Source organism: Delphinapterus leucas, chromosome X (genome assembly GCF_059928025.1).
Source record: "Delphinapterus leucas isolate spDelLeu-1000000601 "Yukka" chromosome X, BTC_Dleu_Yukka2, whole genome shotgun sequence".
Classification (NCBI taxonomy): domain Eukaryota; kingdom Metazoa; phylum Chordata; class Mammalia; order Artiodactyla; family Monodontidae; genus Delphinapterus; species Delphinapterus leucas.
This window is the reverse complement of record NC_143150.1, coordinates 118,448,235-118,464,703: the sequence shown is the minus strand read 5'-3', so window position 1 is coordinate 118,464,703 and position 16,469 is coordinate 118,448,235. Positions and strand designations below refer to the sequence as shown.

Here is a 16,469-nt window from a genome sequence, read left to right as displayed (position 1 = left end):
GGACTTACACTCCAATGCCTACGATACATATATGGCTTCGGGAAAAGGTAGGTTCAACCAGGAAATGCTTAGTTCAGAATTTCTTTACTTTAAATAGCAAAATTTAGAAGACCACAGAAAATCTAATCTCAAATGGTTAGAAGTTGCCATGGTATATGACACTTTGGCCCTTAACGTACCATCATGGCATAGATTCCCATTTCAGAGTGTGGAGTCAGTTTATCATAGCAGTTCACCCTGATCCCCTGCTGAATGGAATGTCCAGCTTATCTGTTCTCATCAGCCAGGGCCCTTGGTCCACGCCCAGATCTGCGAATACGTGGAATATTCACGTGCTCTTGCCCTGCGTAAGCCTAAGGCAGGCATTCCCAAGAGATTATAGCACTCTTTCCCACATAGTCCCCACCGCCCCTACTGATCAGAGTCAGCACTTGAGCTGAACCATCTATTGCTGTGTTCGGCCTGCACTCAGGTCTATGGGGACTCTTGAGGTCTAAGTCCCTGCTTAGATTCTGCTGTCCAGATAGACAGGCATGGAAGTCACCCTTCCTCGAATATGGGAAGAGACTCCAGCAGTCTCACCAGTGTCCTTCTCCAAGCTTCATCAGTGATCCAGGGTAGACTGTCTAATGGTCCCTGTGGTATTAGATAAAGATGCTTGACATGAGATGGAGCCTGATGACAAAAGTTGACCAGGTTCCAGAGAAACACTGAGGCCTAAATCCTTATCATCAGGAGTGACAGTTAACTTATTCCAATCGTGTTCACAGTAATATTCTTTGTGAGACTTGATAAAATGAACGAGGAAAGAATATCAGAGATTCTTTGTCATTTCATAGCCTGACAGTAGTTTTCTAACTTATCACACTGTGGCATCCAGGGATATTAAAATAAAAATCTGTCAAATCATACTTTTCTTATTAAGGGGATGCATTTGCAGGACAGGGGACATTCCAACAGCCTTATTCAGAAGTAAATGGAGGTCATCACTCAAATTCGGACCCAGACCCCTTTGGTCATAGTCCAGAGCTATGAACAATGACGATGTTTACTCTTCCATTTTCTATCGAGAAGAAAAAAATAGGACCTACCAGAAGGCAGCTTCTGAGAAAAACTAAACTAGCTTACAGAAGAATCAGAAGGCTGAGAGTGGAGTTCCGAGCCAGGAGAGATTAAAGACTAGTGCCGGCAGGAGAGGGTATTTCAGTAGTATTTACCTGCCCTAGGATAAAGACCTTCTCACTGCCTCACCCTCCCTCCCATCCCCAGCTCCCTCTTCTCTTATCCAGTCTCTCCCCTCCTTCCCTTTCTCCATGGGTGCACATTAGAGATTTTCAATATTCTAGTGGTTTATAAGAGTTAGGACTAAGAAACGCTACCAAGCCTTTCCTTTGCTATAAAAGAATTATACAGGGCTTCCCTGGTGGCGCAGTGGTTGAGAGTCCGCCTGCCGATGCAGGGGACACGGGTTCGTGCCCCGGTCCGGGAAGATCCCACATGCCGCGGAGCGGCTGGGCCCGTGATCCACGGCCTGCGCGTCCGGAGCCTGTGCTCCGCAGCGGGAGAGGCCACAACAGTGAGAGGCCCGCGTACCGCAAAAAAAAAAAAAAAAATAATAATAATAATAATTATACATACCACAGAGTCCCAGACAAGTCTCGTTTTGCTTTTACAAAATATCTTCATAGTTTTGCAGGCTCTCTCAGAAGTATTCTGTTGTTTTATGACCTTTCTCAAAATGGTACTGTCCATCCAAATTAAGTCTCTCTTGCTTCAGCTTAGGTATTTCCCTTTATCTCATCTAGTTTGCTCCTTTAAACCAGTTCAGAAAAATTCTAACTTTGGTATGAGAACCTTTGACATACAAATTCTTCCCTAATACTAAACCTTCTATTTCTCCATTCTGCCTAAAGAAATAATTTCAAATCCTTAGCCCAACTACTCTCCAGCCTCTGTGCAATCTGGTCCTAACTTACCTTTCCAGATGGATTTCCCACAAGTCCTTTGTACACACCCTAGACCTCAGCCAAACCAAACTCCATGTGCTTCTCTAGAAAAATATCCTGCACTCTCAAAACAATATTGCCACTTGGAATGCCCTTTCCCCTATTATAGCTTCTTATTTATTTCTTCATTTTGAGAAAAAAAAATTAACCCAACACCTACTATTAATAAGTACTAGAAGGATACAAAAATGAATGAGACATAATCTCTGCCATCCAGAGTACATGACTACTAGAGGAAATTATGTGGTATTGAGTATCAGGTGTTAAGACCTAACTGGTGTGGGGTGTTAGAATGGGGTCAATGTTAGGATTAAACTTCATGGAAAAGGTAGCATTTGAGAAGACCCTGAAGGATGGGGTCGAATTCTGAAAAAGATTACAGGCCGAGGAAACCATGACAGCAAGCACACAGAGGCAGGAGAAAATGGAGTGTATATACATAAATTCAGATACTTTGGTTTGGCTGCAGTGCTTCAATAGACCAGATCTTGAAGGATCTTGAATGTCAGACTAAAATGTTTGAATTTATTCCATACGCAGAGGAAATTATTGAAGGGTTCTGAGCACAGAAATAACATGATCAGAAAGAGCAATGCTTTATGAAGATACGAGGCTGTGTGTGTACAGGATTAATTTCCTCCATTTCTAGTATGGTATTTCTTCATGGTATACTAGGGAGAGAAAAGCCTGACTTGAGTTTCAAATATAGGATTGCAGGAGTGGGGATGCCTATCACACCCTCCATTTAACTCACCTGTCTGGTCTTTGCAGCAGGTAGACAGATCTGGGAAACTGGCCATAAGTAGTTTGTGACTCTGTAGCTGCTATTCCAATATGGTATTTTTCTTAGAGTAAATCAGCACAGCAGCTAGCATGTGGAACACAGCTACTGACCCTAGCAAATACTTTTTCCCTCTATACCCATTTTCAAGGGTCATCAGAAGCAATTTGCTTTTGGCACTATGTCAGCTCTCCTGCTCTCTGCCATAAACTGCAGAGATCATTATCATCTTGACACCCCACGGAACATCACACTTGTTCATGTTTTCCTCCCTTGACTGAGGAACTGGAAGTAGCAAGCACGTCAGATGCCTCAGACACAAGCAAGCCAGGGGCAAAAGCCTGGTACTTCATCAGTCAAGGTCCAGTCAGGAAAACAGAAACCACACCAGTTATTTTAAAAGAGAGAATTCAATACAGTGAAGGCATTATAAGACTGACATGGCAAATGGGAAACTGAGGTGACACAGATATAGTGACTGCAGAAAGCAGCTGACACTCCGAGGGCAGAACCTAAGAAGGAGCAGCTGGTGCGGAAATGTTTGCAGAGTCCCAGCAATAACAGTGCAGAGTATGGAAGAATAGATTTGCAGCTGACAGACAACAGCTTAATAGCCAGCACAACAGCTAAGGAAAGAATTAGCCAATGAGTCTGGTTCATATTAAATATTGTGAGAAATAAAGAAAATTCCCTATTGCAGACTTTACCTTTGGAATTCTTTCTTTCTTTTTAAAACATTAGCCTGACTGTGGAACAGCCAATAAAATTACTTGTTTGTACACATCATTACAGAACATTCTCAGGTTGACATTCTCTTGCATGCCTGAGACATTTCATTGTTCAGAGTATAAGCAGACGATGGAATACTAGTTGCAATAAAAAGGAACGAATTACTGATACACACAAAAAAGGATGGATCTCAAAGGCATTATGCTGAGTGAAAGAAGCCAGTCTCAAAAGGTATGATTCCATTTATATGACACTTTCAAAAAGACAAAACCATAGTGATGGAGGACAGACTAGGGGTTGCCACAGGTAGGAGGAGGGGGAGACTGTGACCAGAAAGGGATAGCACGAGGGACTTTGCTGCGATAATGGAAACGTTCTGAATCCTGACTGTGGTAGGGTTACAGGAGTCTATGCATGTGATAACATTCACAGAGCTGTACTCAAAAAGGAGTCAATTAAAAAAATGAAAAAAACAGGGGAAAGGTAAAGAAGGAGCATGCATGGCTTGTGTGCGAGAAAGTATTGCCTTTTTGTTTTTGTTTTTTAAATCTGCTGTGGTAAGGTCAAGTATGACTCCACGGAGCTTTTGCCACATCTGGCCTGAGTTACAAGGGGAAAGTGTCCCTTGGCGTGAGACCGGATGTTCAATAGCTCTTCGGTTACCACACACCTCGGAGACCCCAGCTGAGGGCAAGGCACAGAGGGTGAGGGAGGAACCTCCCCACGCCTCTGGGCTGTTCTGGGACTCACACTGCCAGCTCCTATGATCTAGGGGAGGGTATTTGTGCTGTTCGCAGCAGTTCAAAGCCTCCTTCTTCCCTGCACTTCAAAGCCTGGCCTGCTTTTCCCCCACTCATGGCTTTTATTTGGTGCTAGCGACCTTTGAGGATTGACGCTGAGTGGACCTTGGCAGTGACCCCACTAATTGGCAAAGCTGGCCACAGGGGATGAATAAGATACTCACTGGCAGCAACATCACAGTGACTGTGGTCCAGTGAGCCTTGTTTTGTGTTCTTGACAGTCCAGAGCAGTTCCCATGAATAAACAACTGAGCGGCAGTGGGAAGTGTGCTTCCTCCCAGCCTGCCTGTAGTCCTCTTTTCCATTCGCATGGAGACTACTTTCCACACATGCTTCAAAATGCAATTTTGTTGTGCTCTGCACATTTAAATTACTTCATTAATAGAATGCCATTAAACAAAGGGTTGCTGAACTTTGAAATACATACAGTCATTTTGCATTCCATCACCCTAAGAAGTTTTGTTCAATTCCAGCTGAGATCAAAAGGAGGGAGATTCTCTGCAGTTCCACAGTCTTTCAGAAAGCCTCTCAGGGTGAAAACTGCACCACTGCCATTGCCACCGCTGTTCAAGCTCTGCTCAGTAGGGGCAGATCTCTCTCTCATACACAAAATGTCTATCAATCTATCAACAGAATGGGATTCAAAAGTGAATGAGCACGGTACTCTTTTGTGTGTGGCTTCTTTCGTTCCACGTGATTTTTTTGAGGTCAATGTTATACGTATCAATGGCATGTTCTTGTTTATTACCGTGTAGTATTCCATGGTATGAATACAGTAGTCCACAACTTGTTTATCCTTTCTGCTGTTGGTGGATATTTCTAGTTAGGGCTTTTTTTTTTTTTTGCGGGGCGGGGGGGAGGCTTTTATGAATAAACTTGCTGTAAATATTTTTGTGAAAGGCTTTTTGTGGACATACTCATATTTCTTACCTCCGTATACCTAAGAGGGAATTTAAAGGTAGACATATGTTCTATTGATACAAATAATAAATGCTGGAGAGAATGTGGAGAAAAGGGAACCCTCCTACACTGTTGGTGGGAATGTAAATTGATACAGCCACTATGGAGAACAGTATGGAGGTTCCTTCAAAAACTAAAAATAGAACTACCATAGGAACCAGCAATCCCACTACTGGGCATATACCCTGAGAAAGCCATCATTCAAAAAGAGTCATGTATCACAATGTTCATTGTAGCTCTATTCACAATAGCCAAGACATGGAAACAACCTAAGCGTCCATCAACAGATGAATGGATAAAGAAGATGTGGCACATATATACAGTGGAATATTACTCAGCCACAGAAAGAAACAAAACTGAGTTATTTGTAGTGAGGTGGATGGACCAAGAGTCTGTCATACAGAGTGAAGTAAGTCAGAAAGAGAAAAACAAATACCGTATGCTAACACATATATGTAGAATCTAACAAAAAAAAATGGTTCTTGTGAACCCAGGGACAGGGCAGGAATAAAGATGCAGACGTAGAGAATGGGCTTGCGGACACGGGGAGGGGGAAGTTGGTAAGCTGGGACGAAGTGAGAGAGTGGCATGGACATATGTACACTACCAAATGTAAAATAGCTAGCTAGTGGGAAGCAGCCGCATAGCACAGGGAGATCAGCTCGGTGCTTTGTGACCACCCAGAGGGGTGGGATACGGAGGGTGGGAAGGGGGGAGACGCAAGAGGGAGGGGATATGGGGGTATATGTATACGTATAGCTGATTCACTGTGTTATACAGCAGAAACTAACACAACACTGTAAAGCAATTATACGCCAATAAAGATGTTGTAATAAATAAATAAATAAAAGAAATAAAGGGATGACTTGGAAAAGCAGACATGACAATGATAAGGCCATTTTTCCCAGTCCTGAATATTTGTGTATTTTAGCACTTTAAATAGATATTAGTGTATACAGTGGTTAAAAGAAGAACTCAGTAGGCGCCTGTTCCCAAATATCTTCCTCTTAGCCTACAACCACTGTCCAGAATTCTGCTTGAGAGATTTATTCCTTTGGGTTTATCACCAGGAGTTCTCAGCACGTTGATGTGAGCTCATCTGCAGGCTTCTTTCCAGCCTCGCAACTGGCTGGGAGAGTGGCGTGAAGGGTTTGGGCACGTGGGGTGCTGCATTCAGGCCCTCTGGGGAAGTGTGAAGGCCTTGCTTTGCCTGGGAAAGAGTGGTGACAAAGGAGGAACCAGGAAAGGGACAGGGAAAGCCTAGGATGGGCCCTAAACTTTGACTTACCTCATCGTTTTGTTTTCCCCATGGTTGTACGCTTTGGTAAAGGTTGGAGTTGAGAAGAAAGGAAAGGGAGAAGCACAGTAGGAGTTTAACGTGATGTTATTGAACATGTTTGGAAGATAGGAGCCCAGTGTGAGCCAGTAGGAGACTCTGGGACATTCTCAAGGGAATAACAGTGCTATGTAATTGTAGCAGTAAGAGCGATATGTGAAGAAGGTATTGCCAGACTCTTTTAAGCCTTCCAGAAAGATCAAAGCACTTCATATTTATGTACAACACATACACACACTCCAGTGAAGAAAAATCTGAGGCAGCCAAGTTCCCCTCTATCTCACAGACAGGCCATAGTATGTGCAGAAATGCAAAGACTCGGTCTAGGGACAACAAGCCCCAGGGTAGAATGAGAATAAGATCTCAGATCACCTACTAGGAACCCAGCGTGGCTTGCAATGGACATCTTCGCTCTAAGGTTTTATTCCTGTATTCAAATGTGCCACAGCATCCGTTCTCTAGTCAACAATTCTCATGTTTAAGACAGCATGATAGTAATAAATCAGCTCTGAAAGTCTACTGGTATAAATGCCATGTGGTATCGGTTAGATCACAAACCAAAGCCAATTTTTCAAAACACTTCCTGCTGGAATTACCACAACATTTTAACAGATGTCTTTTGGAAAGTTCTGAAGCAAAACAAGCCCCCATCAGAGTATGAAATAAAACCGAAAAGAAAGTAAACTGTGGACGGATTATTTTTTTTCTTTCGGCCGTAAGAGAAAGATTGGAGAAAGTCTTGAGATCTTTGGAGAAATACTTGTTCATAGCCGCAAAAGTGGAGAAATTAACTTTTCTCTCACACACACACACCACAAGGAGAAACTGGGGTTTGGAAAATATTCCTTCATCATTCACCAAAGAAATTTCTTTGACAGCTTTGCGTATAATGTCTGTTATTTCTTGTTCTGAACACTGGTTATAACTCCAGCTTTTGTTGAAGGAGTTCCATAGGAAGCTAGGGTAACAATTTGAGGCTATAACTAATGGGGCCAGCAGGGACAGAAATGCAGTGAAAGCATCAAAGAGGCATCTTGTGTCAGGGACAAGATGACTGGTGGTGGCTGATTCTAAAATGGTGCAGTACGGAGTCTGAGGCCTCTCAAAATCAGTGGGAGGGCCAGAGTGGAAGCCTGGAAAAGGAAGGAGATATTTCTTTTTGCACCTTTCTTCAATGTTTTGTTATGAAAAGTACAGAAAAGTCAAAAGAACCATACAGTGAACACGCATATAACTCATGAAGGTGACATTAGTTTTCATCTGACAATTTGTTTATACTGGGGCTGATTCTGACCCTCGTCAAAGAAGTGCTTTTGAATGAATGAATGAGTGGTCTAAGAATCTTGCCACACACTTACTCTGGGGAAGCCAATGTTGCTCACTGCTACTCGTGCATGGAGTAATAATTCCAAAAGCAGATTTCCCCATGGGTCTGCTTCTGTCATCTGCTGTTCCGGATGCTTCTTGTTCATGCTGATTTGTCTCCTCCTTGCCTTGTTATCTTTGACTTTGTGCTGGATGTTATACTGAAAAATTGTATGTAGAAATAATTTGACAGCTTCTTTATACAAGATTTTTGTTTGCTTATGCCAGGCACACGGGGGTGTTAGCAGTACGACAAATATTTACTGAGTATTACTGAGGCAGTAGGAATACAGTTATGAACAAGAAATGGTTCCTGCCCTTACAAGTCTTAGTCTGAAATAAGCAACAGGATTAATTTAAATAGAGCCTTTAAAGAATAATTTAGTTCACACAAGTTTGATCAGCATGTAGCTTTTCCTAACCTTATCCATCTACGTTAAGGAATAGCATGCTGGGCCATGCAGAGATACCCCAAGGTAGCAGTTCTCTTGCAGTTTTATTTCTTAGATAATTTAAGAAAAAACTGTATGAACTGACTATTGTATTTGCCATATAAAAACCTAATCAGAAATAATCAGAATGATTTTATTTCCTTTGACCAAATACCCAGGAAAGAGGATGCTTTAAAACACTTCGCTAGGGACTTCCCTTGTGGCGCAGTGGTTAAGAATCCACCTGCCAACGCAGGGCACACCGGTTCGAGCCCTGGTCCCGGAAGATCCCACGTGCCGCAGAGCAACTAAGCCCATGCGCCACAACTACTGAAGCCCACACACCTAGAGCCCGTGCTCCGCAACAAGAGAAGCCACCGCAATGAGAAGCCCGCACACTGCAACGAAGAGTAGCCCCCGCTTGCCGCAACTAGAGAAAGCCTGTGCGCAGCAACGAAGACCCAATGCAGCCAAAAATAAATAAATGAACAAATAAAAATAAATGTATATTAAAAAAACACTACACTAAGGCAGTTACTAATTCATGGCAAGAATAAAACCATAGCTCACGTGAATATTATAAACTTAAATACTCTACACAGACAGACCATCTGCAGGGGCTTGAGTGCTTGTGTCTAGGTGGTGGAACCAAAGAACACAATCCTTCCACACACGAGCTCAAGAGTACCTAGTTTCAGCCCTCACAAGCTGGAGGTTGGAGCTACTATCAAAAGAGTGGATTGTACACCTGAAAACTAACACAATATTGTAAATACTTCCATTTAAAAAATTAAATTTTAAAAAAGAGTGGAGACGCTGATTAGCTGAGAAGGAATCTTCTGTGGAGTGTAACCCACGCAGACCTTGATTTAATGATGGGGACGAAAACTGAATGGTCTGAGCTCTCTCTCTGGACTTGCCGTCCTTAGTCATTTCCAGGTGTTACCTCATGTTTGTTTAATGGGATGGGGGCGTTTCTCAAACAGATGAGAAATAAAAACCACGCCTCATCCCTCACTCCTGGAAAAAATACTCAACAGGAAAGCTGACTAAGGAGATTTAAGACAAACTACCAAAATTACTATATTAACATCACTGATATATTTTCTGCCTTGCAGTTTCCTCCTGTGTAATTTTTTGAAATCCTTTCATGAGACACCTTTTGTTTCTTGGAAACAGGTTCGATTTCCAGGTAGGCTTTGCATTCAGGTTCCTTTTCCTACTTCCATGAGTTCTCTATTTTGCACACTACAGCGTCTTACTCGAGACCTGCACATCACTACCTATGACTGATTCTTATGACAGAGCCAAGTTAGTCTCTGGCCACATATACCACATCTGTCAAAATGACCGCTTTCAACGTGGGAGCCACAGACCCTATGAAATTATCTTCTTAAATAAGATCTAGATCAAAGTTAACTGGGCCTGAGGAGATGGCATTTGCTTTGCTTAAAAGTTAATGAGCAACCCTGTCAGTTAAAATTTAGAAACTTAGAACAGAATTAGACCTTGAGCGTTCCTCCCCTCTGAAACATGTCTGCCATAGGCTTAAGAAGAACTAGAACTGCATACACCAATGCTAAGCCTCTGATGGAACCGAGCATACCTTGTGGTTTCCTCTATTTGTTTTCACCTATTTGCACTAAGATGGTAAGTACCCTTGAAGTCCGTGGTGTCTGCTTCCTCCTGAGATCTTGAGCATGACCCTTACTTTATTTGGGTTTCCCATCACTGTTAAGACACACAGAGCTGGTATCATTCAAGTGCACAAATAATTTGTTGAGTTCTTGCAATGAGGAGGCATTTTGCTGACATCATGGAAGACTGAAAGGAAAATTAAATATGGCCCCTGACCTCTAGGAATTCATAATCTAATAGATGAAAAGACACATCCAGGGATAATTCATGTCACAGTAAAGCAATGCTATATGGAAAGTGCTGTACTAGAGGGCTAACTGAATCCAAAGCTGACATGGTTTAGAGTTTTAAAGAGTTTCACTGTCCTTCTCAAGTAGATCCTGCAAAGGGGATTCTGGTTACTAGATTAGTCTCCTAACAGGATTGGCTACATGATTTGTGGGGCCCAGTGCAAAATGAAAATGCAGGACCCATTACTCAACAACTAAGAATTTCAAGACGGTGACAGCATCTAACCAAGCACGGAGCCCTTCTGAGCGTGGGGCCCTATGTGACTACACAGGTCACATGCCCATGAAACCGGCCCTGTCTTCAAATACAGACTATGAATATGAGGAAGGGGCAAATTTGGAGCAGTCCAGAGGAGGAAATAATACACAAGAAAATTCCTTCCGAAGAGTTCAGAGGAAAATAAACTCACTCTAAGAAGATAATTTGGTCTTTCCCAAATTAGCAAACGGGATTGGGATCTAAAAGATATAAAGTTACAATTTACAAAGATAATTTCACAGATATTTTACAGCTACATGGTAAGGATAATAATAATAGGAACAGTAGCTGACACTAACCCACAGAGCTTCTTAAGTGCCCAGATTCTTCTAAGCCTATTATTTATATCTACTCATTTAATCCTCAAAATGGCCCTGGAAGGTAGATACTATCCTTTTCCTATCTTAAGGACAAGAAAACTGACCTTAGAGCCCCTGGTCACACAGCAAATAAGTGGTAGAAGCAGGATTCAAACTCAGTCTAGCTCCAGAATCTGTGCTCTTAACCATAACCACTATTTATGCTACTTCTCATAAAACCAAGACGCATTCCGAAGGAAGGACGGGAGTGACCCCAATATATTCATTCATTAATATCATAGATTTGACTTAACCAGATACTGTGTGTTGTGTGCATGTTTTTAATTTTTTCTTTTTTTGCATTTCATGTTCATAGTTTAACAGCACCCGTTCGCCCTCCCCCACTGAATGTTGCCACATGACCCCATGGAGTAGAAAGGTACTGGTTCTGAGAACGTTCCGTCACAGCCTATCCCATTCTCTCTATACACTTTCACTTTCTTCTCTCTTTCTTTATGGCAAACTGTGTTGTTTCTAACTAACTAACTAACAGGTATTCTTTTAAATCAATTTAAAGAGCGGTATTTTCCTAACTTGAATTAAATAAAATATAAAGTAGACAGTAATATCATTGGCTTTTACATCCCCCCCCTCCTCCAAGCTGCAATTAAGGCTTTGTTCAAGGCGTCACCTAACACCATCCCTGGACTCTGCAGTTTGGAGAAAAGAAATTTCAACTTGCCCTATATTTGTTAGAACTGTAAAGGTTCACTTCTCAAAGCAAAAGAGAACAGGACAAAAGGATTCGCCGTCAGCCAATTGTCCCTGTCACCATTAAATAAAAAGTGCTTTTGGCTGCCGGCCAGAGCCTGCAGTCAGGTCACTATTCTTTCTTTGTTTCCCAGTCCATTGTTATTCAAGGAAGGAATCGCCTACAAAATGTGGACTGTGGTGTGTGTCGCGGGGCAGGGGGTTCTCTCCAGCTCCTCCTCTCTCCCCCTCTCTGTCTCTCTGCACACACCAAACCTTTTTGTTTCGTTTTTGGAAGTTACCTAGGAAACAAAGTCTTTTGTGCTCCAACTTTATTTGAGCTATTTGCTTTGCTGGGAATCTGCACAAAAGCTGAAGAGAGAAAGAAGGTTGCAATGTTGTACTAAAAATGTTCATGGCGAACACCTTTTTCTCAAGGGGGGTAATCATATCCTGTTGAGTGTGTTGGGGGGCTTTGCAGGTACCTCTGACAAGGTAAGCAAATGCTGGGGGTTAGTTTAAAACAAGTGGCTCTGGAATCTTCTCTTTAAGGGGACTCTGACAATACGTGAAATCCTGAGTCAACAGGGCACGATGCTTCCAAATGTGAGAATGAGAATTTTTTTTAATGATCCTGATTTTAGGACAATATTATTAAAACCTAACTGGAATAAGAGGAAAAAATGCTTATTTTACACAAACAGCCACCTTCCAACAAATTGTGGGAAGAAATAAAACTAGGTTTCAGCAGCAAAAACTAAGTCTTTTAATAATCTGGTTTAGAAACCCAACCCTGAAATCAAACTTGGGATGGAGCCTTTTTAATAATCTGGGCTAGGAGCCCAACCCTGAAATAAAAGTTAGACAGTATTAAAATCGATCAAAGGTTTGGATGGAGAATTTGCAAATATCACATGGAAGTCAAGGTCTTTAAATACACAGCTGGAAGAAAAGCTTCGCACTGCGAAGCTGAAAGAAAATAAACTAGGACTATTTTACTCTTCGGAATTGGAAAATGAAAGCCACTTGAATCTTTCCCCCCAGTAACAGTATTTGTATTTTCCACTATCGTCGGTGGGAGGAGATTCTTCACTTTTGCTTTTCCACGTGCATAGTGTTGACAAAATTGCATTTTAAAATGTCATTCACAAATGCCATCATCCTGCAGTAAAATTAACTCCGTGTATTTGAATCTGGCCTCTCAGATTAGGTCAGCTTGTCCTTCTGGTTATGTGTTCTGGAATGTCTCCTGACTCCAGGCTTTCTGGCCAGTTTTCCAAACCTTTTCATAGGCATCTAAATCATCTTCCCCCTTTGATCCTAGTCACCTAGAGCTTTCAAGAGTTTGAGTAGGAATTTATGGTGAGACAGCTATCCAGAAAGTGAATCTACCTCTCAGCGGATTAGAGACTCACATCTTCCTTCAGTTTGAAGTTTGGGGATTTCTGGCTACCTTGTCTCTCCGCTTAATTCCCTTTGACCCGAAAAGCATGTTTAGCCTATTTTTTTTCTTTTGTGTTGCTTAACTACTGAAATCGTAACTTTCAGTTAGTTGTACTTACTAACTACGTCTAGGAATTCTTCCTTTGACCTGAAAGCTTATTTCTGACCTCATTTTTCTTAACTCTGAAATATATATGTGCTTATGTATAAACCCTGATGGCTGAGTCTGAATCTGAATGTACTTCGTTTGCAGTCCCATCCCCCGGAGGACGAAGATACAGATGTCATGCTAGGGCAGCGGCCAAAAAACCCAGTACACAATATCCCTTCCACACTGGACAAGCAGACCAACTGGAGCAAAGCACTACCTCTCCCGACGCCGGAGGAGAAGATGAAACAAGATGCCCAAGTGATTTCTTCTTGCATTATTCCCATCAATGTCACTGGTATCGTTCTGTTTTTTTCTTAGGGGCAGTCGGGTCGGAATATTCCATGTATTAAATATGGTCAAAATCTGTGCTGCTTGGTGTACCAGTTAAGAATACGTTTTGTAAACACATGATACCCTTTTCATCAGAATACGACCCAGAAGATGTTCAATATGCTTTTATCAGGTTTTGAACATCAATTTGCATATGTTCCGCTGGGCTGCTTGTTATGTAAATGATGGACAGTTTCTTTTTGGAAAAAAAAAAAAAGTCACCAAATAGCTCTCTGGCCATAGCTGACTGAAATAATGGAGAACGCGGCAGTGATTATCACACGATAATGATGCGTGGCACCGCAAGAGAGAAAACAGCAAGCCCCAGGTTTCCAAAACCGCAACTAGTGATCCTGTAGACCAACTGTAAAACCTGTTTTCATGCTTCCTTGGATGGAGGCAGGCTTGTTTCAAAGATCGTCTAGACTTCTGCATTGATTTGGCGGATTTTTGACCTAAAAAATACATGGATTCATAGGTGAAGGCTGAATTCTACTCTAAACGCAGCAAGCCTGGCTTCCATTCACCCTCTGCTTTCCTCCTCCTGTGTATTGAGAGTTTGGCTATTAGTCTAGGTCGAAGGCAAGCCTGTGTGGACTTTTCTTGAAAAGTCTACTGGCAGCAATTGTAAAATCCAGAATTGGTGATCTTAGAATGTGGTAACCTTAGTTGTAAGTAAAATAATGCTATAAAATATTCTAACTTTCAAAGATAGAAATTAAATGATGTACCCATTGGGCTTTCTTTAAGCATCTCTAATAGTTAAATTCTAACTTATTCTTATATTGAAAATCTCAGAATGGCCATTTTATGACTGATTTCCATCCTGGTGCCTTGTAACTAAAGATTGTATGTTGCTCGAGATGCATTTTGGACATGGCTATTATTAACGTCACTCAAATTTGTCTCATATAAAGTGGGGAGCAAATGGTGACCAGGTATCAGGGTAAATATTATTTTCTTCCTGACCAAAGGAGTTCTAGTTGATCGGCTGGTTGTGAGCTGGGACTTAATTTTCCTGATGACCTATTCAACTTGTAGGATAAAGTATTCTAAAGATGTGCACTTTATCTGATCTCCGTAATCTAAATGAGAGGGCTTAGGGGAGTTCAGCTGTCAAAATGAATCATTTTGGCATCCTCTTAAACTAACTTTCAGTTCTGGGAACATCTGATGATTAGCAACACCTGCTTTCTTCATGGCACTGTAAGTAGTCTTGTTTTCAAATTTAGTCTTTCGAGTATGGGTCTTGTGATTCAGGAAAAGGGAAGCTCTCTCCTTCTGCTTTATTTCAGGAACCCTCAGACTAAAGCCTAGACTATATGTTGATTTCAAGAGCTTTAATGAGAAAGTTGTTAATTATGTCCATATGACACAAAATACCTGTGCCTGTAACATAATTATTATGATCAAAAGGAAGGATTTTAATCTTTGGTTAGAACTAAGAAAGGAAAATTTCATTAGTATGAATTCTGATGGTATTGAAAGTATTCAACATATGATATCTCATACAGATTTTTCAACATGAGTTCTACAAACTGTTGTCACTGTACAGCTAAGCAGAACTCAAGCTGCTTTACTGTATAGCTGAACCGAAGTTTAACATGCCATCCTGCCCCGTGTTTAACAATCAGGATACATGATGAAGCAACCAGATTCCAAAGCACTTTTGGCTTATGGCTTTCTGAAGCAGTGCTCACTATGAAAAATTCCTGGTACATGCCTGTGCCAGGCAGGAGTTCAAGTTCCTCACCTCCTCCCTCATCATTCTAGTTTTGATAGGACTGCATGTAGTGTGTCAATAATGTAATTATGGAAAGAGAAACTAACAAGCATCATGGTTTCCCCCGTGTATTTACAAAAGAAAACAGACACGTGTAAAGACTGGGAATTCCAGCTTTACTTACAATTGGTACAGAAGATAGATCCACTTAAGTGAAGAACCGAGGACTGCCTTTTATTTTTATTTTATATTGATAAGACACTGCTGCTAAACCAAAATGTGTCCAATTTAGTCAGCAGAGGAAAGTAGACAGTTACATGATGATTTTAAAAACACATCTCTAGGCTGTTGTTTCCAGAGAGAGAGAGAGGAGAGAGGAGAGGGGGGGAGGGAGGGAGGGAGAGAGAGGGGGCGGAGGGAGAGAGGGGGAGAGAGGGGGAGAGAGGGGGAGAGAGGGGGAGAGAGGGAGAGAGAGGGAGAGAGAGGGAGAGAGAGAGAGACGAGAGGGAGAGAGAGAGAGACAGAGAGGGAGAGAGAGAGAGAGGGAGGGAGAGGGAGAGAGAGGGAGGGAGAGGGAGGGAGAGGGAGGGAGAGGGAGGGAGAGGGAGGGAGAGGGAGAGAGAGAGGGAGGGAGGGAGGGAGGGAGAGGGAGGGAGAGGGAGAGAGAGAGGGAGGGAGGGAGGGAGAGAGAGGGAGAGAGAGGGAGAGAGAGGGAGACAGACAGAGAGGGAGAGAGAGAGAGGGAGAGAGGGAGAGAGGGAGAGAGGGAGAGAGGGAGAGAGGGAGAGAGGGAGAGAGGGAGAGAGAGGGAGAGAGAGGGAGAGAGAGGGAGAGAGAGGGAGAGAGAGGGAGGGAGAGGGAGAGGGAGAGAGACAGAGAGGGAGGGAGAGGGACGGAGAGGGACGGAGAGGGGGAGAGGGGGAGGGGGAGAGAGAGAGAGAGGGAGGGAGGGAGAGAGGGAGGGAGGGAGAGAGGGAGAGAGGGAGAGAGGGAGAGAGGGAGAGAGAGGGAGAGAGAGGGAGAGAGAGGGAGAGAGAGGGAGAGAGAGGGAGAGAGAGGGAGAGAGAGGGAGGGAGAGGGAGAGGGAGAGAGACAGAGAGGGAGGGAGAGGGACGGAGAGGGACGGAGAGGGGGAGAGGGGGAGGGGGAGAGAGAGAGAGAGGGAGGGAGAGGGAGAG

General features: G+C 42.7%; 1 protein-coding gene and 1 long non-coding RNA gene across 4 annotated transcripts in view; one reads left to right on the top strand and one right to left on the bottom strand.

The window, feature by feature from the left end:
- The window catches only part of LOC111168917 (uncharacterized), an 85,646-nt gene that overhangs the window by 56,354 nt on the left and 12,823 nt on the right, over window positions 1-16,469 (bottom strand). The window lies entirely within an intron of this gene.
- The window catches only part of NHS (NHS actin remodeling regulator), a 348,226-nt gene that overhangs the window by 319,347 nt on the left and 12,410 nt on the right, over window positions 1-16,469 (top strand). For both annotated transcript variants that reach the window (XM_089904744.1, XM_022562707.3), the window contains exons 4-5: window positions 11,271-11,333; window positions 13,341-13,533. In XM_089904744.1, the coding sequence (XP_089760870.1) occupies window positions 11,271-11,333; window positions 13,341-13,533 (256 nt within the window). The remainder of the gene's footprint in view (window positions 1-11,270; window positions 11,334-13,340; window positions 13,534-16,469) is intronic.